Here is a 24,781-nt window from a genome sequence, read left to right as displayed (position 1 = left end):
TAATCATAAGTATTAAATGAGATAAGTCTCACGTGCAAAAAAATGTTTAATGGGAATCGTGGGGCAGGAATGGGGAGAGAGTGTATGGGTGACATTGTTCAAAAAGAAATGTACTCTTTACCTGATTTGTGTAACTATAACTCTTGGCACAAGACCTTTATAATAAAGGTATTGGTGGCTCACACCTGTAATCCTACCTACTCAGGAGGCTGAGATCTGAACATTGAGGTTGGAGATAAGAGTTTCATTGGGGCTTTTCTGCCCAGGCTAGCTTTGAACCATGATGCTCAGATTTAAGCCTTCTAAGTAGGTAGGATGAAAGGCATGAGGCACGGGTGCCTGGCTAATGTTTACAATTTTGGCATTGGTCAACAATCCAAAGATCCTATGGTAGTACATGAAGTAATTTACCATGTATTGAGGCCTAAATCTGAGGTTGGAGAATAGGTGACTGCCTTTAACAAGTAATGGAATATACAAAATCACCCTGGATTCTACTCTCACCATGGGCTAGCATACTTTCATCTGTTTTGGAAGTTACTCTACCACTTTTTAAAAATGAAAAAACAAGAGTATATATCAAAGCAGAATTAGCCACTTGAGAAGTCACAAAGTCATCAGAATTTATACCTCTGCCCAATAACTTCATGAAATCTAACCAAGGCCTGGCCTAAGTACTTTGAGGATACCCCTGTTTTCACTTACCTCCTGGGACTGCTTGCCATGAGGCATTGAAGCCTCTCCCATTTTCCCTGTAGTCTGTCCTAAATAGGACTGATAGTTTATTGCCAGAGCTGGTGACCTGCAGTGGAGTCCTAGATCCCCGATCACACAACTGGGCTATTCTGGGAGAGTGGAAATCAGGACCTCCATAGATCTAAGATTAGATACAGAAAAAAAACACAAACAAATATCAATCAAAAGATATATTTAAGCAATTTGAACCCCTCCTTTTTACAACCAACTCTTGGAATTTATGACAGTTAGAGATTGCTTTCCTATGTGGTTATAAATGATGAACATGAGCTGAGTTCAATCACCCATGAAATACCTGCTTGTTCAGCAGATAATTGTAGAGGTAGACTGAATTTAAGTGTTGACCTGTAATTTCAGCACTCAGAAGCCTGAGGTAGGAAGATTGTAAGTTTGTGAGTTCAAAAATAGCCTGGGCTACATGGGAAGAACCTGCCTGAAAAGAAAATCCATTCTGTTTCTAAAAGCAGAGTTCTATTAATTCTCTAGTTATAGTCATAAATTTGCATCTACTCTGTAAATGATTATTTCATAAGATTAGGCCCCAAATCTACTGCTTTTTGCTTCTTCAGAAGTGCAACTATATCCTCTAGAAATGCATCTAATGACTTACTAAGTTTGAGACAACAACTTAATGATATATTCCTTAAGCAGAAGTGTCTTTGACCTTAAAACACTAGTGTCCAAATCTCTCCTGGACACCCTTACTTCTCCAGTGTGTGCAAAGAATGGGGGTGACAGGACGATCCGAACCCAACAGAATATAGCGATCTCCCCACTGATCTTGGGGTGTTGTTACATTTGACTTTGTAGATGAAGCCTATTAGTATCTGAGCCCTTCACACCTAGCCACCACCACCCTCCATTCAGGTCAACAGATGGAGGCTCAGTGCAAACCCAGGAGGCAACTCTCAGTGGGATCTGTGCCGAGCAACTCCGTCCCTGCCTCTCCAGCTGGGCCCCTTCATGGCCTTACTATTCCTCAACAACCCCGCCCTCTCCCTGCCCGCCCCCCCTACCCCTCCCACCCCCCTGCTCCTTGGCCCACCCAGAGGCCCTCAATGACAGAGAGGGAATTTACTCAAGTGCTCTCTCTCCAGAGAGATTAAGAACAAGAAGCTTCCTTTAAAAGGGGAGGAGTATATGACTTGAATCTATAATGATGTCTTTGTCTCATTAGTTCCCCTACAGTCCTTCTGGGAAGGCCAAAATGAATGGAAGTGCTGTTTCAGAGGGCCTAGCACAGGGACTATAATTGCAAAGGAATGAAGCAGGCCCAGAGCTCCGGGTTTATTTTCATTAGGAGGAGCTGATGTTTGTGTACCCCTTACCCCCCAAGGAGCCATCAAAAGCCAGACTTCAGGAAAGGGCTCCTGTGGCCCTTTTACACGTACACTTATGCAATGGAAGGACCAAGATCGCTTCTTGTTTGGGAAGCCCTTTTTCACATTTTCAGTCCCCAGAGCTTGCAGCCAAAGGACATGTGCTCCTAATCACCAGAGCCCCGAAAGGAGCACACACTTGGAGAGGGAACACTGTGCCCAGGCACCGAGAGCTAACAAAGAAAACCCACACGTCGGCAAAATGTTCTTTGTTCCCCTGCTCAGGCATCCCGTTGAGGTCACAAACATAATGGGTATGAGCTGCCTGGGCCTGGGAGCCTGCAGAAGAATAAACACTGCCACTTGCGACATTTCTGCTCCCCTTCCCTTTGGGCCCAGTGCACAAACAACCAGTCCCCAGCTGCTCACTCCACGCAATTGTCCTGGCTAATGGCACCTGGGTGGGCACTTCCTTTCCTGCCTGATACCAATTTCAGGCTCTCTCAGGGGAGACTGAAGTGAAATCAGCCCAGTATTTCCATGGCCCACACAAAAGAACGGTGATTCTGGCTTCCACCAATAAAGCCAATCACACATATGTTTGAAAAAGAAAAAAAAAAAGATGGAAAGAATTTCAGGGTGTGGTTTCATTCCACCACAGTTTATGACTCATCTCTGGTTAAGGAAGAACTGGCCTGATGATCAGAGATAAAAGTGCAGCTTTTAGCAAATGGCTCGGCATGGAGAACATTTCAAAGACTATGCTTTTAATCTGTTTTGAACGTTTCTTTCTGCTCTGTTGGCTCCATTGATTGGCAGGATCAAGTCAGCATTCCAGGGTTATGAGTTAACCACATGGCTTTAGGCAACTGGTCACTTTCTGGACACTGATTTTTTTTTTTTTTGGTAGGGAAAAAAACATGGCTTCTGGTTCAGTTATGTTGTTCCCAGGAAGTCCAATTGCTGATGATAGTAAGAATCTACAAAGCTACATTTCATGTAACAAGAAATACCAGTCAGCCATGTTTCTACAAGGGTTGGGGAACCTTTTATCTGCCGAGGGCCATGTGAATGATACCATACAAAATTATTTTAAAAAGAAAAAAGGCCAACTGGCCATGGCAAGCAAGAAGTACAGTATGTGTCTATCCTGCCCATGTACCAGAAGGTTCTGGGACTATAAATGGCCCAGGGGCCGGCTATTCCCTACCCTGGTGTTACCCCAGCACACCCACCAGGGGGAAGCAGATTTTAAACCTACTGCCAACACATCATCAGTGGCTAAGGACAGAGGGATGGGGGGAAAAAATCACTTTATCATCATTTAGCCCAACCAGATAACAGAGCTCTCTCCTTTTGAGCTGGGCATTGTCTGAGAAGTGAATTAAAGTTGATAAGCAAAAAGTCAAACAGTTGATCTTTTCAGGCTTAAGAAGAAGAAAAAAAAGAAATTCTTCCCTCAATAGTTAAGATTCTCAAAGACTCCTCTCCCCTGCCTCTCCCCACTGGTGATGGAATGAAGGAACCGCTCTAATGTCAGCTTGCTCTAATACAAACGGACCTCCAGCACTGCCTGCCGCCTCTTCTTAGAGACATCTCTGAGCAGGCATGGTAGCCCTCTGGCTGCTTGTGGCTGCCTGGGACCCCTGATTTCGGTCTCTCAGTTTTAAAAACTGTTTGCAAGGAACAAGCTCTGTCTCTCTGCTTTCTACCGTAATAAGTGTGATAAAACCCAAAGCACAATGAGCCCATTTACATTTTGCCAACTGGGCACGAATCACAGGCACTTGGGAATATGAAAATGAAGAGCTGGAACATCGCACCCTACTGGAGAAGAGCTGCTGCCAGCCCTGGGTAAGTGTCAAGGGGTTTTATGCAACCAAGTAATATCCATGCTGGCAAGAGAAAGCATTTGGGCATTCCCAGAGTGAGAGTTAGTCCCACTTCACACTGAGAAGGTACGTTTCAGGAGGTGCCTTCTTCTCTCCCATGCCCTCTTCCTCTTCGGAGATGGAAGCATGACTTGGCAGCAGTCCTACCATGAAGATAAGGATGGAACCCAGGGCTTTTCCAGCTCAGTCTCGGATTTCATTTCCTGTAGCTTTCTCCCTTTCTACACAGGCTTGAGGTACTGAAGGTAATTGCTAGGGACTCCTCATCCACCCACTGAAAAGATGGTTTTAGAACTCCATTTACTCTCAGGGTAAGCAGTTGTTTTGGAATGAAAGTTTGTAAGTGTCACGGTTTCCTACAAAGTCTTCCTTGCTCATTTCAATCTGCACACATACATGGTTTCACACTGGCTTATGGAGCTGCGACTGGGTTCACTTCTCACCCTCCCGTGGTCATGGAAAAAAGCCCAAGAATGTGAGTGTGGCTCCAAACTATAATACAGGGACAAAATCCTTCTCTTACTTATTCACATTCATATGAGTGTATGGTTGTAAAAATTCCACTGTGAAACCACTAGTCATGTGCATGATGTCCTATTGTCAGCCAGAGGTTTGCATGCTTCCATTCAGTTCCTAAAAGGCATTGTATGTTGGCACTTTGCTAAGTACTTAGGATATAGTGGCAAAACGAACCAAAAGAACACCCCCAGCTTTCTGGAATAAATGTTAAATCCTTTTCAAAATATGTGTTGATTTTGTGTGGAATTAGAAGTCATTAATTTTGCAAAGTTCAGAAGATACAAATGAAGACACATCCACATAGGCTAATAACTAGAGTCTTGCAATAAAAAAAGTGGAGATTACTTTTGGACATTTACCCAAATGATCACAAACAAGGCCACACTAAAGCTACCAGCACAACTATGTTTATTGCAGCATTATTTACCATAGCTAAGACATGGAACCAACCCAGATGCCCCTCAGTAGATGAATGGATCAAGAAGATGTGGTATATATACACAATGGAATTCTATGCCTCCATCAGAAAGAATGACATTTCCCCATTTGTTAGGAAATGGAAAGGCTTGGAAAAAATTATATTAAGTGAAGTAAGCCAGGCCCAAAGAAACATAGGGCCCATGGTTTCCCTTATTTGCAATATCTAGTATAGGTATGAGTCAAGCAGAAAAAGTCAGATAATGTGATGTTAGGAAAACGAAACCTCAAATATGTATTTTAATGTTTTTGTTTCTTTCATGCATGTGTTTCTAACGCATTTATAAGATTATTTCTTTGTTGCTTTGTATGTCCCTCCCCCACAGTGTAACCCCCGCTTTCACTATATTTGATGTCAGTATAACATGTGGAGGAGATGGGGACAAACAAGTCGTTTAAGGATTCAGGTGGACCTGTTGCAACAATGAGAAGTACAAAATGTCATGTCAAAACCAGCTTTACAATGTCGGTGGGGGGGGGGGGGGGTATGATTGGGTGGGAGGGAGGGGGGAGGCTGGGAAGGGAGGTGAAGGGTAAACAAAGGAGGAGGCTGCAATGCTTGGTAAGAAATGTATGCATTATCCTGTCCATGTAATTGTAACCCCTCTGTACAGTATGTTCTCAAGTAAAATAAAATAAAATTAAAAAAAAAAAAAAAAAAAGAATACATAAATAAGAAGTAAAAGTTAAACATTAAATATTATTAACTCAGTAAACTAGCAATCTACTAAAATAAAGAATGGGAAGTTAATACTACCTTTCAAAAAAAAAAAAAGTGGAGATTAATAAATGTTTCTAAAGTTCTCAAGGATTTTACTAAGGTGCCTTCTTATCAGTAGAATTGGAAAAGTTCTCATCTTTAAAATTCAGCACACTAAGTGACTACGGAAAAGCATTAAGCTGGGCTGGGAAAGTGGCTCAGTGGTAGAGTGCTTGCCTTGCATGCATGAGGCCCTGGATTCAATTCCTCAGCACCACATAAGCAGAAAAATCCAGAAGTGGCGCTGTGGTTCAAGTGATAGAGTGCTTGCCTTGAGCTGAAGAGCTGAGGGACAGTGCCCAGGCCCAGAGTTCAAGCCCCATGACTGGCAAAAAAAGAAAAAAGAAAAAAAGAAAAAGAAAATCATTAAGCTGTAAGCCCAGCTATTCAGGAAGCTGAGGTAGGAAGATTTCAAGTTTCAGAACAGTGCAGTACAAAATAATGAGACTCTGTCTCAAAAGAAACCAATAATAAAAAAAAGAGTTGGTGCATAACCCAATGGTAGAGCTCTTGGCCAGCTGTGCATCTACCAGCCTCTATAAGACTGAAGTTCTATCCACAGCAGCTCCAAAACAAACAAACAAACAAACAAGCCATCTGTAGTGTTTGCAGGCAGCATCTCTCTGTACATGGTCCCTCCCAATGTTTTCTCAAGGGTTTTCTCCAACTGGAAGCACTGGGTGCTAATGCTCCCCAGCAAAGTACTCACCATTTGGGACCAGAATTAGGGCCTGAAGCTTCTTCCATTCCTTCCGAGGAAGATCCTGAGTCTCACAGAAGACTAAGTCTGTCTGCCCAGAGTGGCACCCTCTCTCCCTGCCTCATGCTCCCTCCCCCAGCTCCCTATGCCTGCCTGCTCCCCTCACCTCCTAACTGAACTGCCTACAGCCAAGGCCTTCTGGCCCTGTTGGAGAGAAAGCCAATCTCAACTATCAGTCCCAAACATCTGTTAACATTTCTCATGAAGGGCTGATATTCATTTGGATGTCTAAGCACAGAACAGGGCTGCAGACTGAGTGGTTTTCAGTTTTACCCCAAATGTCATAGAGTACTGAACAACAGCCTTGCTTCTTACCTCCAAGGCATCATATAGGCAATCTCTGTAAAATTCCATATCGATGTCATGAATGGTGAGCTGGATGCTACTCCCTGGTTCGGTGGTGAGGTACCAGAGGCATTCCTTGTTGTGTGGATAATTCTGAGGGTACCCGGGGCTGCTGAAGGTACCTGAGGCTCCCGACAACTCCCCACCACAACCTGGTAAAACAGCAAAGCTTAGTCAGTTCCCAGTGTGAGGCAGCACCTGGAACAAATTCCAAAACTCAACCCACAAGAGGTAACTGAAAATACACGATGCTGATTTAGGAGAGAAGTCATAATGAACTTTCATAGTGCAGTTATAAAATATAAGAATAAAACAATGACAAAAGGATAGAGAGAGAGAGAGAGAGAGAGAGAGAGAGAAAGCTTGCACAAATCCTAGGTTCAATCCCTAGCATAAAAATAAATAAATATGGATTGGGAAGGTGGCTCAGTGGTAGAGTGCTTGCCTTGCATGCCTGAGGCCCTGGGTTCGATTCCTCAGCACCACAAAAGAAAAGAGCCGGAAGTGGCGCTGTGGCTCAAGTGGTAGAGTGCTACCCTTGAGCTTAAGAGCTGAGGGACAGAGCCCAGGCCCAGAGTTCAGGCCCCACGACCGGACCCAAAATAAATAAATAAATAAATAAATAGGGGCTGGGAAGGTGGCTCAGTGGTAGAGTGCTTGCCTTGCATACCTGAGGCCCTGGGTTCGATTCCTCAGCACCACATAAGCAAAAAGAAAAAAGCCGGAAGTGGCACTGTGGCTCAAGTGGTAGAGCGCTAGCCTTGAGCTGAAGAGCTGAGGGACAGTGCCCAGGCCCAGAGTTCAGGCCCCAGGACCAGACCCAAAATAAATAAATTAAATAAATAAATAAAGCCAGGCACCAGTGGCTATAATCCTAGCTAGTCAGGAGGTTGGCATCTGAAGATCGTAGTTCAAAGCCAACCCAGACAGGAAAGTCCTTGAGAGGCTTATCTCCAATTAATTGCCCCCCCACTTTTTTAAGCCAGAAGTAGATCACTAGCCTTGAGCACAAAAAATCATGGACAGTGTCCAGGCCTTGAATTCAAACCCCAAGACCAGCACAAAAAATAAAAACAAGAAAGAAAAAGAAAAGGAAAACTATATATTGACAGAAACCATATATAGAGAAAAATCAATCATAATTTAATGTTCATTTTTAAGAAACATTGATTACATTATTTGTCCTAATTCTCACCACAATGAAACGTTTAGTATTTTTATTCATCATATAGGTACTGATTCCATAAATTTGTATCTAAAATGAAACCCGAAAGCAACAGATGTTCTAACTGAGGAAAGAAACAGAAGCAAGTGTTTGTAAAGGTTGAAATACCATGCCACAGAGAGCAATGAGGCCTTGACATGAACCAATTAGAGATTAAAAAAATAATGGATAAAAAACGAATTTCTTTTTTAATGAAGATATTCAGACTTGTGGCTTATTCTTATACCCTATACAATAGGGTATAACAATGGAAAAAACATCTTAGCATTTGGATTAGATATTGGTAAGCAATTTAAAGATCTGCAAATTCCATCTGTAAAGTGAGATAGTGTACTGGGAATAAGGGAAGAGGTGAAATTGTCCAAAAAGAAATGTACTCTTTATCTGACTTATGTAACTATAACCCCTCTGTACACCAAATTCATAGAAACAAAAAAATATTTTAGTTAAAAGTTAAAAAATCTTTTTTCATATAAAATTCTCACTTAGCTAAAAAACAAAAGCCAAAGAAAGCTCTAAAAAGAAGCATGATTTCACAAAGAAGCCTAATTCTAGTTCAAAGTGCTGTGTTCTTCTTGAGTTGCTTGTCTTGTGTTTCTGCTTATAAACCTTAGTTTTCCAGTCTTTAAATTTGCTGTTCACGGCAGCCAGTTTATGCCATTGGTTCTACTACATCACTTCTCTCATTACTGGCCTAAATCTCTGCAAAAGCCTGCTACTTAAAACTGAATGTGTTAACATTGTTTCCAGTCTGTGAGAATGTTCAAAAACAAAGGCCATAAAAGATTAGAAAATAGTTGTCCTGAAGCCCAAAACACTGCAGGCTATGAAGCTCTTCAGTACCAATGGCCCACTTGAAGGGGTGCCACTTACAGTATATTCCAGAAAGAATCTGTCCTTAACTTGGGTAACACAATGGCCAATACATGTGTTAGGATGGGCACCTTTTCCTAAATTACACTTATGAGGAAGTAAAGTCATTCTATTTACATTTTCAGCTCGTGGGTTCCTTGGTTAAATAATCCTTAAAAGAGTTGACAATGACCAAGAGGCCCTGTATTGATAAAGGGCTCTGTTGAATGGCAACTCCTATGTAGAACTACTTAAAGAAAATACAAACTGGGCTGGGAAGGTGGCTCAGTGGTACAGTGCTTGCTTTGTATGTACTCATGTCCTGGGTTTGATTCCTCAGCACCACACAAGCAGAAAAAGCTGTTCATGGTGCTGTGGCTCAAGTGGTAGTGCGCTTGCCTTAAGCTGAAGAGCTGAGGGACAGCTGCCAGGCTCAAAGTTCAGGCCCCATGACCAACCAAAAAATAAATAAATAAATACAAACTTAAAAAAAATCCACAAATAATCCAAGGAAGAAAGGTAATAGAGATTTAAAAAAATATATTAGCTTAGGGTTCTCCATCTCTGGATTCTTAACTTTGCTTCAGTTCACCAGCCAACTTCTTTCCTTTTTTAAATCATAGTTGACTCATAAAAAAACTCTGTAACATTTTCCATGGTCTTTTCCAGCTGTTTTAGGTTTTCTTGTAAATAATATCTAATGAAGCTAAGCAATGTAGTCTGAAAGGATACTATCAGAATTTTGGAATTGAATTCTGCTTTGAAAAATTACAGCTATAGCTCCATAGACACAAAAATTCTTTCTCCAAAGATTTAATGTTTGTATTTAGGTATGTTATATTCTGTTCTCAACGATAGCTTTGGTACATGTATGTGTATGTGTGCGCGCACGCACACACTGAGAGCATGAAGAGAAAAAGAAAAATTCAAAGAGATTTCAAACTTGAACAGCTTCTTTGTCTTCTGCATGACCACACTGTCTTTCCCTATTTGTATTGACAAACTCACGCTTATCAGCACGAGTAAAGTTTCATGTGTCTCAAGGTAGCAAGTTTAATTGAATATTTTTATTAGATTCAAAGTATAATATGAACTTTATTAGCATTTATGGTTAAAACTATAACTGCTAGGAAATCAAGTTAATGGTGATAATGGCAATAGACATGTAACTGCATTTCTGTGGTCCTAAATTTTGAGAAATGTAAATTAATTATCTAATGTCATTTACAGAGCATTTGTCATAAGCGAAGCAGTACTGCAGAAATAGGTAGATTTAATGTCTCCCAATGGAGGAAAAAAACCTCTCATGTAACAGGATATAGCACAGGAGGTAACAAAGGATAACATAGCAGGTATATAGGATGTGATATGTAGATTACTGATATCCTCTCTGTCACCACTGTACCCGAGCAGATGCATAAATAATCAAATGTAGAGGAAATAGAGAATCTAAAGTAGATGGAAGTTATTTAGAAACATTTCAGGCATCAACAGAAAGAAAATGACTGAGGATGAAAGCACTACCAAAGAGAGAATAATTGCATGATGAATGCAGTCACAAATTTAAAAGAAATAATCATAGTAGCTGTATATATCAAATTAGCACGAAGGTTTTCATAACAGTGTCATGATTTCAAAATTACTTAATGTATGTTACATAGAAAAAAAACTCTCAGGAAGCTTCTAGCATACCAGGTACAACACAGGTTATGGGGTAAAATGATACGGATTCCCGTATAAGCTGGGATACTATATACAGAAGTATTGTAACCTGGGTAATCTCCAGTTCATTTTTATCAGTATTAATTCTTACCTCCAGGAGTCATTGTATCAATTAAATGAAACAATCAAAATAAGGACTTTAAGGCAAATGTATTAGTTATATTTCCGCTACATGTGTGCTGTGTATTATATTTGAACAAGACATGGGGCAAGATTAGGGAAAGATCTGGAGATAGCAAAGGAGTTATTGCCTAAAAACATCACAAATAATGACAGAAGAGGTAAGATATGGGTAGATCTACAACAACAATGGTTGTACTAAAACATTTCTGTCTGTCTTGTTTTGTCGTGGTGATACTGCACTTGGGTTCTAAGTTTATCTTTAAAGACAGTCCAAAATCTTGGAGCCAGTGTCTTACACATGTAATCCTAGCAACATAGGAAGCTGAACTCCGGAGGATGGCAGTTCAAAGCCATCTGGGGAAGGAAAGTCCATTAGACTCTAACGTCAAAACAATTCAGCAAAAGTTCCAGGCTGGGGACATGGGTCCAGTGCCAGACAACTATATATGTACAGTAGTTGAATTTTCATACACACACACACACACACACACACACACACACACATACACACACACACACACACACACACACACACACATACACACACACACACACACACATACACACACACACACACACACACACACACACACACACACACACACACACACACACACACACACCAAACACCATCTGTAGTTGAGTTCTCTTCACTCTATGTTCATATGGGCCCCAGGGCAGTGGAAATACAATAATAGCTTTGTTACTGCCCTCTCATCAACTAACAAGAAAATCACCACAGCAACTGGAAAAAGCAAAAAATAAGGCAGAAATCTTTTTTATTGACTTGGAGGGAAACCTGACCAAAAAAAAAAAAAAAACTAACAGGACCTCATTAGCTATCAGCTGAATTGGAATAAAAGGTTTTTGAAGAGAATAAGATGATTTTCAGTTTTTCAGTTTTACATACTTAATCTTTACAAAACTCTTGCTGGTGACTGATAATCTGTTTGATTTTCTTTTCCTCTAAAATCCTAGTCCTCAGATGGAAGGAAGTGCTACCTTATCAGCAGGAAGCAGAGTCATCCACTAAATTCGTAACAAGGAAGAATTAAATACTGTTGCTATAATAGCTTATATAATTACAGTTTTTTCATAAAACAACTCTGCTAATACTCATTTTGTGTTGTCTAAAACAAGCCATGAGTTTTTAAATTCAAGTTAAAAACACATAATAATGAATCTCTTACATATGTTCAATCCTCTGGCTTTCGTGTGCATATGTTTTTAATAAAAGAACTTTATAATAAAAACAAACCAGCAATAAAACAGCCAAATAGGACCACAGCCAACACAGTTTATCTGTCTTAACCTATGATCATTTGAATTTCGTCATTTCTTTACCCTCTGCATTTTCCTGAAACTTTATTCTATAAACCAATACCAAATGTGAGCAAACAGATGTGATCAAAGACCACTAGGACCAGCAGGAAGGAAAGGAAGGGAACCCACCCAGCTAAGACACCTTCCTGCCCTTATCCTCTCACAAGAAGCAGTCTTCAGAAGAATACTTGAGGAAGTAGCAGTTAATGTTAAACAGAGGCCAGTAAGAGAATCAATTTCCAACCTAATAAATGAGGATGCTCACATAACAAAATATATAGATAGTGGCATATCGATATGGTTATGGATATGGATGGAAAGACAAACAGATACATACATATATATGCATACATATATACATACATGCATGCATGCATGCTTGCATACATACATACATAGTGCTGGTAATGGAGCTAGAACTTCAGGGCTGAGGCATGTCCCTGAGCTTTTGTGCTGAAGGCTAGCAGTGACCATTGAAGCTACAGATCTACTTCTGGCTTTTTGGTGGTTACTAGGAGATAAGAGTCTCACAGCCTTTCCTGCCTGGGCTAGCTGCAACCAAGATCCTCAGATCTCAGCCTCAGTTAGAATTACAGGAATGAACCACTGACACCCACCTGGAATTATATTTTAATACATTTTTATTTCTGTTAGCCTAAAAAATAAAATCTTTTTGTTCTACAAAATCTTGAGAAGTGTCTCATAAGATGGGGCAGTTTTCAAGCATCATGTAAAAGAGCAGTCCATATGTCTGAGGTCTCAGAGAGAAGTTGCCAGGAAAGACCCTCCTGTGGGAGATGTGGAATGTGAAATGGTAACTAAGAGATCAGATTATGGTATAGTCCAACTCATACCAAGTAAACTATTGCCTGAAGCATAGATCTTATTTCTGGAACATCTGTGAAAAATGTACTAATGATGCTGAGGGTGTTTTGAGCAGAAGCTTTCAGAGCAAAGAGGACAAGGAAGTAGAGAGTGATACAGGTTTCTTAAAGTAGCCAGAGTTGCTTACAAGAGGCTGGCATATAAAAAAGAACCTGGTTTAATTTTACCTGGTAATTCCCCAATAGGCTGGGAAGTGTGCAAAGGCATTCTAAGAAATGATAGGCAAATGACAGGTATCTGTGCTACACAAAGAGAGACTAAACCCAGGTCATTAGTCCTATCTGAAGAGAGGGTCAGGAGTCAAAATACCTATATTCATAAGGGCCTGACTTCAAGGATCTTTAGATTAATTTTTTGGATGATTTGGTGGGCTATCATAAATCCACATCTGTGAGAATAAAGACAGAGCTGGGATGTGCATGAGATGAAATTAAAGAAACCCGTGAAGAAAAGCCAGTGGCCCAGGCGCATGACATTCTCCTTAAAAACCAAGAGGGGAAAGAAAATGACAGAAACGAGTCAGAATGGTGATTTTATGACTGAAGGAGAGTTGTTCAAAGCAGCTCACTGCTTTGTGTTTCCACAAATCTATTCCTATCAGGAGCCTGAGGAATGGGACCTTATAGGGAAATAGAGTATTTGCTGAGCTTATCAAGTTTAGGTGAGTTCATACTGGATTTAAGTTGAACCAATGTCCTCATTGAGAGAGAAAAATTTGGACTCAAATGCACAGAGGGAAGGAAGCAACGTAAAGATAGAGGAAGAGAAAATGTAGCAATGCACCAATAAACCATGGAACACAATGACTTGCAGCAGTCAATGGAAACAAGAAGGAAGGAAGAGTCCTATGGCAGAATAGCCCTGTCCACACCCTGACTTTACATCTCTGACACAGAATTAAAGATAATAAAATTGAACTTTCTTAAGGCACTTAATTTGTGGTGCTTCATAAGCATCCTTAGAAAGATTGCATATCTCCATTCTTTGCCTAATATGAGAGGTGACCAAACTCACAGCCAGGCATAAAATGGAATGTAACATTTAAAGGAGCATGAATAATTATGTATATATGTATACATATATATATATATATATATATGTTTCCCCTTGCATCATACTTATTATATTGAAATTTAGAAGAATGGTTAATCAAGGCCAAAGTTAGCACATAGAAAAGATTCAATGAGAAGACAGATACATTACAAAACACCATAATAAAGGGAAACAAGTAGACCCAAGAAAAAAACAATGGAGGTAAGTCATATTGATGATTATATTCTAGGGATCCAAAAAGGATTAGAAATGTTTGTTTTCCGTAAGGACTTCATGCCTGTCCCAAACTTTGTGGTAATCCACTTTGGTTGCCTTATTTCTATACAGCAATACATATGGAGAAGACTTCTTTGCTTTTATTTATTTATTTTTTGTGTGTGTGGCGGGGGGGGGGGGGGGGGGGGGGTCCGGTCGTAGGCCTGAACTCTGGGCCTGGGCGCTGTCCCTCAGCTCTTCAGCTCAAGGCTAGCGCTCTACCACTTGAGCCACAGCACCACTTCCGGCTTTTTTTCTTTTTTTTGCTTATGTGGTGCTGGGAAATTGAACCCAGGGCCTCATGCATGCAAGGCAAGCGCTCTACCACTGAGCCACCTTCCCAGCCCCTTTGCTTTTAATACTAGAGACAAAAAAAATAGAACAAGAAGAGCAAGAAAATAAGCTATAAATGAGCTCAAATATAAGGAGCAAAAAAATCAATGCTGTCCACAGCTATTTGATAATTTTATAATGATAACTATTTGATAATTTTATAATGATAAATTATGTATTATATGTCATATAAATCTGGCATTAGAACATTCATTCCTTTCTGAGTATCTGAGATACTCTGGATACATATTGAAGTGCTACAGCTTAGTTTGCCATGAAATATATCTATGTGTAGTTATACTTTTGGAGTTTTCACCAAAAAATTTTCAATTCCCTGTATAGAAAATGATAAAAATCTTTCACTTTTACCAAGAGAAGTATAGCCGCTCTCACTATTTTTTTTTCCTTTTGATTTACTTATATGCATTACCTTCTGGTCTACTTCAACATATTTTCTCAATAGAAATGCTTGGCTTACAATTCTTTGGGAGCAATCAATCCATTAATCTCCCTCTCTCTCTTTCCTTCTCTTCCTCCTCCTCTCTGCCTCCTCCACTCTCCTCTATCTCTCTCAGATATTTTTGAAATCATAAAAGATATCCAAACAAAACTGAATATAAAATTATGTCAAGGAAAGAAATGAAATTAAGTAGGACTGCCCCCTTCCCCCAATAAGGTTTGCCTACCTAAGGCTATTAGGACCTAAGTTACAGAATCCTACAAATAGAAGATGGCATTGTCTTCAGTAAGTTACAAATTCAACACTTTTACTTCCAGTTAATGTTCTGTTTAGATGTATGTATTCTAAACTTGGGTTTTTCCAGTGTGATTGTTTTAGTAGACTGCCTCTTGGAGGGAAAAGTTGAGCCAATCTCCAGGGTACTGCCTCACCCGGCTCTCCCTAATTCTTTAGTTCACTTTGATTGAAATTCTCAACCTCTCCTCCACAGGGAGTTTACTAACCACACCAGCAAAAGGGCAAACACAGGGTTAGCACCACCCTGATGCTGGTGATGGACTGACACCCCACTGTTCTGTCCAAACCTGTGCTTCTGGATTGTTCTCTGAGACAATTAAACCCAGGGCTACAAGTCCCTCACACTCAAAACCTGCCAGCAGCTAGCTAGCCTAGCTCCTTGATCCTGAGCTTAGAGGTCAAAACAAGTGAAAGAACAAAATCCCCAGATCCTGATTCCATTTCCTATTACTTTATCCTAGTCAGGTAAATTTCTTCCAAAAGCAACCATCCTTTCCCTCCTCATTTGAAGACAGCTCCTCCCCCTCCTGGAAGCCATTTTGTGTCATTGACCTTGGTAATAGATAAAGATTATTCCTGCGGTTTGTCCTAGATCCTGGATCTAGGACAATTGTCCCAGTGGAATGATTCAACAGATGAGCATTCGATAAATGAGCAATAAAACAGATGGGGCCCAGCAGGGTACTAAGCATGTGTGAGGCTCTGGGTTCAATCCCCTGCACCAAAGTGATAAGCAGAAACAAAACAGGCATTGTGTTGAAGGCCAGGCAAACGTAGTGAGTTTGAAATAGTCCTTTGCCAGGTAGTCAGAAATCCCTCAGCCACAGGCCCACTGCTACCTGAACTAACAGTGCTGGGAGCCAGAACATTGTTTATGCAGTTTGTGTACATCTCTTAAAATGTCCATTATTAGGCATTTTGGTATAAAATTACCAACATAAGCTCTGAACATTTTTGCTTTTCAGCATCACTTCATCTTCTTTGTAATGAAAATTTGGGGAAGACATTTGCTTTTAGGATGAGTATTGCTATTAATGCACCAAGCTTGAGCATCTGGATTTGTGTCATTTATTGGATTATAGACTCTGGCTAGGTGTAACTTCATGAAGCGTTCTACCTCTGTTTTTGAATTTGAATCTTTAATACATGTTGATGAAGTTAATTCAGAAATTTTTGTGTGTGTGTGTGTGCCAGCACTGAAGCTTGAACTCAGGGGCTCACCACCTCGCTTAGCTTTTGTACGCAAGACTGGCACTCACAACTCTACTTGCTCATTAATTGGAAATAAGAAATCCATGTACTTTCCTTTCTGGGCTGGCTTTGAAATATGATCCTCAGATCTCAGCCTCCTGAGTAGATAGGCAAGAGCCTAGACTGGCTTCACTTATCCTTTTTAAAAACCATCACTACTAGTACTTATGAAAAGTTCATGGTCAATTAAATTAATACACAAAGCATTTATTTATATTTTCATTCATGTTTTAGGGAATTCTTTTCTTATACTCAATCTCAAGATAAATTTCCAATTATGTTTAGGTGGTAAAAGTATATTGTTTTGTCTGTAAGGAGACTACATAATAAGGAGGAAAAAAAGCTGGGCACAGGTGGCTCATGCCTGTAATCCTAGCTACTCAGGAGCTGAGATCTGAGGATCACAGTTCAAAACCAGCCCAGGCAGGAAAGTCCGTGAGACTCTTATCTCCAATAAAACCACTAGAAAACCCGAAGTGAGGGGCTGGGAAGTTGGCTCAGTGGTAGAGCGCTTGCCTTGCATGCCTGAGGCCCTGGGTTCGATTCCTCAGCACCACATAAGCAAAAAGAAAAAAGCCGGAAGTGGTGCTGTGGCTCAAGTAGTAGAGCGCTAGCCTTGAGCTGAAGAGCTGAGGGACAGTGCCCAGGCCCAGAGTTCAGGCCCCATGATCAGACCAAAAAAAAAAAAAAAAAAAAAAGAAAACCCAAAGTGGTGCTGTGACTCAAGCGGTAGAGCGCTCGCCTTGAGCTGAAATGCTGAGGGACAGCGCCCAGGCCCAGAGTTCAAGCCCCACGACCGATAACAAAACAAGGAGGAAAAAAAAAAACAAGACAAAATATATTGATGTCATTATTTACATCCAGGATATCAAACTCTTAGTTATTCTCCTCTAACGAGTTCATTGTTTTGTTGAGACCGTAAGAAGAAACAAGTCCTGAATATACAATGTGTGAGACAAATGTGTTGATTTTTAAGTAAATGGCCAAAAAAATCTTTAAATCATGTTAGTTACGAGGGCGGTTAGTCATTTTTGGCTGCACCCATATTTGAAAATGAAAAAAAAGAAAAAAACTAACAGTGGTTTCTTTTTTTCATTTTGTACCAAAAATGAGAGTGTGGAATCCCCTAAAAAGTATGTGCAAGTGCTATCAGGGATGTCTGTTGCTAGGAAACCAGACCACAAACAGAAGATTCCAGAAAGCCCTTTTTCTGGCCTAATCTCAAGGACTATTCCAAATTGTGCAACATAGGATTTAGAAAGGTCATGGTTGTTTGAGTTTTTTTTTTTCTTTTTAGAACTGTTTCAAAGAGTAGCAATGGAAATAGAGCTCGCATTTTTTGAAAACAGTAACAACATGGGAATCGGGATGTAAGATGGCTAAGGGAGCTTCCTTGCTAGAGACTCAGAGCCAACACCACATGAAGGTCAACTGTGTGTATGCCTGTTTACTGTTGTTGTCAAGGAGGCAAAAAAAAAAACATTTTAAACAGTCAGGATTTGGCGTTTCTCCTCATTTTGAAAGTCCAAACATATTTAGTGTTGCCTCTATCACTGTGACGTTGCTGGAAAAGCTCTGAAACCACCGCGAATGGAGCTGCAGGGTTACCTTACACATTATTACATTTTTATTTCAAAAGAGGAGGTGGTGGGAAACAAGTTTGGTTCTGAGTTTTGAGATAAGGCCTCATAGAACCTCAGGCATATGTCACTATGCCAAGTATTGTTTTGTTTTGTGAAATTAGTATCATCTATGAAGAACTTCTTAACCAAAAAAATACCAGTGAGAATTTGTTTTTTTGGTTTTTTGGGGTTTTTTTGGGTCCGGTCGTGGGGCCTGAACTCTGGGCCTGGGCGCTGTCCCTCAGCTCTTCAGATCAAGGCTAGCGCTCTACCACTTGAGCCACAGCGCCACTTCCAGCTTTTTTTCTTTTTGCTTATGTGGTGCTGAGGAATTGAACCCAGGGCCTCAGGCATGCAAGGCAAGTGCTCTACCACTGAGCCACCTTCCCAGCCCCACAAGTGAGAATTTATGATAAATAAACTTCAGATACAGTATCATCATGCAGAACTCTGTGCTTTTGGTTTCATACTGCGTCAAAAATAATTTTCAATTTTCCACTATAAAAGATATTTTTAAAACATCACAGCTGGGCACTGGTGGTTTACCCCTGTAAGCCTAACTACCCAGGAGGCTGAGATGTATGGATGGCTAATCAAAGCCAGCCCAGGAAGGAAAGTCAGTAAGACTTATCTTCAATTAACCTCCAGAAAACCAGAAGTGGTGCTGGGGCTCAAGTGTTAGAGTGCTAGCCTTGAGCTAAAAAGCTCAGGGACGGTGCCCAGGCCCAGAGTTGCAGCCCTACAACCAACAGAAAACAAAAACAAAAAATACAACAGCAACAACAACACAAAGACAAAAGTCCAACTTATCAACTAGGCTGAAAGATAAACACTATTTCTTTGTAGATTTAGCATGGATATAAATATGAGACATAGCCTAGCCAGCATTTAGGGAAATTGCTTCTAGTTTAAACAGAACTAGTGGTTCTTGCTTCTCCTTTTTCAAAATTTCTACCTGATCCAAAATTACATCACTCCGTAATAATAATCCAGAATCACATGCTGGTTTCATGTGGTTATGTTTTTTTTTTTTTTCATTCATCTCTGTCAAGCATTTGCTTACTGACAGTGAATAAAAGATGTGTGCTCGATTACATGGGGTTTAGAGCAGACAGGTGTCTTAATGCTTCTGTTTCTGAGACATAATTACCACAGCCTAGCAGGAAAGGCCACTGTAAAAGCAAGTCCATCCCCTGCAGAAAGGAAGGTCCCTGCCTGCCATCAGGACCAGACAGTGACTCACAGCTCAGCTTTCTGAATGCGCCCTGGGATCTCTGCTGATTCATAAATATACTTTTCTTGCAAATATCATACCTCCAGATTGCTATGAATTGTTTCACCAGGAGGAAGTAAGGTTCAGGATGTACAGCAAAGGGGTGATGGTTTGGTCATTAAAAGGGTCTCGATGTTTTTAAATGCGGAAACCTACCCATATGTTTTTGTGTTTTAAAGTGATAGCTGTGGAGAGCTTGTGAGGAGTGGGGAGTTTGGCAGTTGTTGTGTCAGGCATGATCACAGGGCCAACCACATGGTCCTTCGTACCGTTTCTCTGTTGGGGATCCACTGGAACATGACTCACCCTTGATCTTTGAGTCATGTGTCTCGGCCAACCTGCATCCCTAGCTCTCAGTATCACAGGGAGCTTCTTTTACATCCTTTTATCGCCATCATCTGAGAGTTCTCCAACTTCGTTGTCCTCTCCTGACATTCCTCATTCTCTGCAGACCTTGTCTGTATGGCTTTCAGAGTACTACAAGATGTTGCCCTGGTTGGTAGTAGAACCTATTTGAACTTCCCTCTTGCTCATTTCCTGCTCACATCTGCATCTTTCTTCACTTATGCTCATACAGGCATTGTCAATTCTTGTTCAGACCATTCTTCAAGAGCTCCAAGAACCAGTCTCTTCTTCTTGCATATCTCTCTGTCTTCTTACTGAGGTTATTATTTTAAAATGTACATCTGTGCAAATCATTAAATCTCTTGTTTATGGGCTGGTTAATTACGCATGTCTGTATTAACAGCTACTCTAAGGGCTGGCATGGATTACCTGATCTTGGGGGTTGAAGACAGGCTTGGGTAGCACAGAAAAACAAAGCTCTGGCTCCCAGCCTCTCCCCAAAATACCTTTCTGCAGGAGGCTAGGGATGTAGCTTAGTGGTAGAGTGCTTTCCTAGCATAGGCAAGGCCCTGGATTCCTTCCACACTAGCACAGGGGGAAACATGACCAAAAAAAAAGAAAAAGTAAAAGAAAAAGAAATCCATCTGTGATGTTTTCCAATGGCAAAAAGTAATAAATAAAAACCTTAAAAAAAAAAACACAAAAATATCAAGTTCTCTTCTTTTTTACCCTCTATTTCAACAACCTTTTTTTCCCTTTAATGTCTACCACTTGCTTTTACTTAGTACTTTGCCGTCTTTTTGTTCCATATCAGCTCACTAAGCAGCTTTTCAAGTTTTTTTTTTTTTTCAAATTCTCACCCATGAAAAGGTAATACCCAGATATACTGTATATCTTTTATGTACTACATGTTTCTACATCTAGTATATCAAAGAATATTTTTCACATGCACACTAAAACAATTTTCTCTCCTTTGAAGAGGCCATTGCTCCAACCAAGAATAACAGGAGCTTTTACTGAGATAATTGCCCTTAGAACAACCTGTGGGCTCTCTATCCTCCATACTTCTACTGAGAAATGCCTTTCCTTCCCAAATAATTCTTGACATTCTGTTTTTTACAACTCAGCTCCATGAACATTGAGAATAAACACAAAAGACTGCATGGCCTGTCTCCAGAACTCCCTCCGTTGGCTGAACCCGTTACCTTTACAGGTGATCACAACATCAGGCATAACGTATGTATTTCTGCCCTTGATTTGGGGATCACCTCCACTAGGCAACGAGCTCCCAAGCATCACAGATGCTGTCTCTTCCTATGTTTTGAGCCTGCTAAAGTTTCCATGCTAAAGTCCTAATTCCCAAAAGTCAGAAAGTGACCGTACTGGAAGACAGACCTTCCAAAAAGGGAATTAAGTTCAAAGGAAGCTATATAAATGTTAATCTGATCTGTCTGCCCACTTTATAAGAATTAATCTGGACAAATAAAGAGACATCAGCGTGTATTCACAAAAGAAAGGCTAGGTGCAGGCTACTCTGAAGCTAAGGAGAGAGGTCACACAGGAGTTACCAGTCTTGCTGACACCTAGATTTTGGATTTTCAACCTCCAAACCTTGCTAAGAATACATTTCTACTATTTAACCCATCTAGTATGTGGTACTTTGTTATAACAGTTGGAGAAGCAACTATGGATTCCAAGCACCAAGCCTGGTAAGGGAGTAGATACATACTGATTGCTGGCTGAATAGATAACAAAACACCTGCTCCTGGAGGCCTTTTGGTGTTCCTAAGTGACTCACAGTGATCACTGTATGTCATTCACAGTAGCAGCTGTCTGTTCTTTAGTGGGAAGGCCCAGCAGACCTCACAGAGAGCCTGGCTGACTGATCTGATTCTGGAGCTGATCTGTTAGCAGTGTGGATGGAGGACAAATGGATAATGGAATTACAACAGCTAAAACCCATGTGCTCCGAGGAGGAATCTCTCTCTGGGAAACCCCAGCTCATATCACTGAGTCACAGAAAGAAATGAACATGAAAAATTACAAGGAATTCTTCCTGGAAGACCAACAATACACAAAAGCTACTGGCATCCCTGGGATAAAGAGAGACAGAGACAGAGAGAGAAAGAACAAGAGAGAGAGAGAGAAGGAAAGAAGGAAGATTAGAGAGAGGTGTGGGTGATCTCACTGAGATGGTTCTTGGCAGCATGTTGAAGTACATTTATAGAAAGCTTTTGCAGTGGACATATAGCCAGAGGTTCTGGGCTCCTTTCAAGCAGTAATTTTATGGAGATTCTCGCTATGGCTTTTAAAATATTCTCCTTAACCTAATTTCTAAACACTCTCAAAGCTTGAGAAATCTCCTTAATGGCTGAAAAGAAGATTAAACAAAACAGCCCCCCACTAGAGAGGCTGATGTCATCTATAATCCCAAAGAAGAGGCCACCCTTGCCTTTGTGGAAATCGAGAGTGACATCATCTCCTGGTCACATGCCACTGCTAGCTTCCTCTGCTTGCTCCCAGCTGAAGTGTGTGCTTCTTTTGCAAATGTCAGTCTTCCCGGCCTTCACAAAGCTCCTTGGCCTTGTTTGCCGGCTGGATTCCATTGCCAAGTGAAAGGAGGCACCCCTTGGGGAGCCGGGCAGAAAAGGGGAGGGGTGTGCTGTGCACAGCTGGCTGCAAGGCAGCTATTCACACAACTTGCCATCAGCACCTCCAATGGGGGCCCCCAAGGCTGAATTCAGCCTCTGGACAATGCTGTCAGTGGTGAATACGGTGAAATGATTAGGGAGGCAGAGCAACTGTGGCTATTTCTTTCTGTCCAGGGTGGGACCTTTCTTTGAGGCCTCTGCAATGTGGCTTCATCTCCCATGGATAGAGCCACTCTCAAAATGGGCCCACAGAGGAAGCCCATTTGTAGATCCGTTTTCTCAAAGTAAATAGAAGGCTTGTGCAGCTGACAAAGACATGCATTCGGTCCACAGATTTATTTATTCCTTAGCAAAATGAATGGCAGAGTCTTCCTCACAGGGCAGCCCTCGGGAAATGATGTCACTTGCAGGCTGTGAGCACGCTGCAAGGAGCTTCTCCACATTCTTATTGCATAGTTTGGGAAAGAGTAGGAGGAGAGAGGGCTGCAAATGAGATCTGTTTTTTAGAAGGAAGGAAGGAAGGAAAGAAGGAAGGGAGGAGGGAGGGAGGGAGGGAGGGAGACAGAAAGAGAAAGAAAGAAAGAAAGAAAGAAAGAAAGAAAGAAAGAAAGAAAGAAAGAAAGAAAGAAAGAAAGAAAGAAAGAAAGAGAGAGAGAGAAAGAGGGAGAGAAAGAGAGAGGGAGGGAGGGAGGGAGGGAGGGAGGGAAAGAAAGAAAGAAAGAAAGAAAGAAAGAAAGAAAGAAAGAAAGAAAGAAAGAAAGAAAGAAAGAAAGAAAGAAGAGGTTTTGATCTAGCCAGCAGCTCTGAGGAAGCTCAAGCTAGAAGACTAGAGCCCTCCCTTGATTCTGAGCAGACACCAAGTAGGGCACTGAAAGATGAACGTTTTACTTTCCGATAGTGCATTATATGCATTTATACATACACACACACACACACACACAAACACAACTAAACACATTCAGCAATATCACAACTATAGTTGTCAATTGACAGTATAGACATGTGCTGCACAATGACATTTCAGTCAAGAACAAAAGATCCTGCCACATTGATCCCATTGATTGTGTGGCCTAGTGATACAGCCCATCAGTCTTGATTAGTTTGAAAGATACACTATGACGGTCACTCAATGATGAAATGGGCTAACAATGCATTTTTTTCAGAACATAGTCCTGTCACGAAGTGACATGTTGCTCTGATTTTAATATTCACCTTTTATTCTGTGCTTTGAGTTCCTCAATTTACTATGTTGCTCTCATCCAACTCAAAACCTCCTTTGAGGCAGCCTGCAGGATTTGCATGGGGGGAAAAGGATGTGGCTCAGGTTACTGCCTGAGTCCCTGCTTTCGGTGACCTATGTATGTGGTGGCCATTGCTCAGCTCTCTCATCTGCTCAATGGCTGCCCCCTTTGAATGGATTTCTCTAGACTTGTTGGGTCTTTCATGGTCTTCCAACTTCCACACATCATAGGGGTCTAGTGTTTTGGGCTTTAGTTCAATAGTTTCATTCTCTTGGAAGACAACCTGACTGCCTGCCCAGCTCCCTTATCACATTCTTTTGGGTCCCTTCCCTGGCACTTACCATATTTCTAATTATTTCTGTCCTTACTTCCTTGCTACCTACCTACTCCTCTCAGTAATCTGTGAGCTCTGGGTGAGGAGAAACATGCCATCGGAAGACACGAGTCACCATGTCTCCAGCACAGTTTCTAGCTAAACAGAGAATTCTTCAATGTCTATATGATTAATAAATGGCTAATTGAAAGCTCACAATCTGTCTCTTTACCTTATGCCCAGTGGGAAAACAACGGGGCCACTATTCCTGCTGAAGATCTTCTCTCAGATGCTACCTTCTCTAGTGACCTCTTAGGCTCTCAATCAAACACACTAGTTTAGATACAGAGGGTAAACCATGCTTGTGGCCCAGCAAGACTATAGTATATCACAGTTACTGTTTGTGCTCATGTACACTACTGACAACTGCCTTCTAGAGGACTATTCTCAAGTAAAATTTATACGCAGTGGGAAGAACAGAGTTAAAAAAAAAAATCCCCCCAGTTTTGATCCCAACTTGCAAAATGTTATTGCATAACTCAGGCTCTAAATTTAGCAAGTTGTCAGCAACTGAGGGAAAGTTTTGAAATAATAAACAGGAAAAGAGAAAAGACAGAGAATGTCTTTCACTCTCCCCTAGAAGACAAATTCCAAATAGAAGTAGTCTTAAAGAAAAAAAAATCAACTCTCTCTTCCAAACAACAACTCAGACCTTTCAGCACAGGATTC

The 24,781-nt window shown here is 41.0% G+C and overlaps 1 protein-coding gene across 1 annotated transcript in view; it reads right to left on the bottom strand.

Annotated features, from left to right (window-relative positions):
• The window catches only part of Cubn (cubilin), a 233,934-nt gene that overhangs the window by 112,581 nt on the left and 96,572 nt on the right, over positions 1-24,781 (bottom strand). Inside the window, exons 29-30 of the mRNA XM_042685932.1 lie at positions 6,799-6,980; positions 706-877 (exon numbers count right to left, since the gene is read on the bottom strand). Coding sequence (XP_042541866.1) covers positions 706-877; positions 6,799-6,980 — 354 coding nt within the window. The remainder of the gene's footprint in view (positions 1-705; positions 878-6,798; positions 6,981-24,781) is intronic.

This window comes from Dipodomys spectabilis, unplaced genomic scaffold (genome assembly GCF_019054845.1).
Source record: "Dipodomys spectabilis isolate Male_0828 unplaced genomic scaffold, ASM1905484v1 ptg000096l, whole genome shotgun sequence".
NCBI classification, from domain to species: domain Eukaryota; kingdom Metazoa; phylum Chordata; class Mammalia; order Rodentia; family Heteromyidae; genus Dipodomys; species Dipodomys spectabilis.
This window is presented reverse-complemented; position numbering and strand designations above follow the sequence as displayed.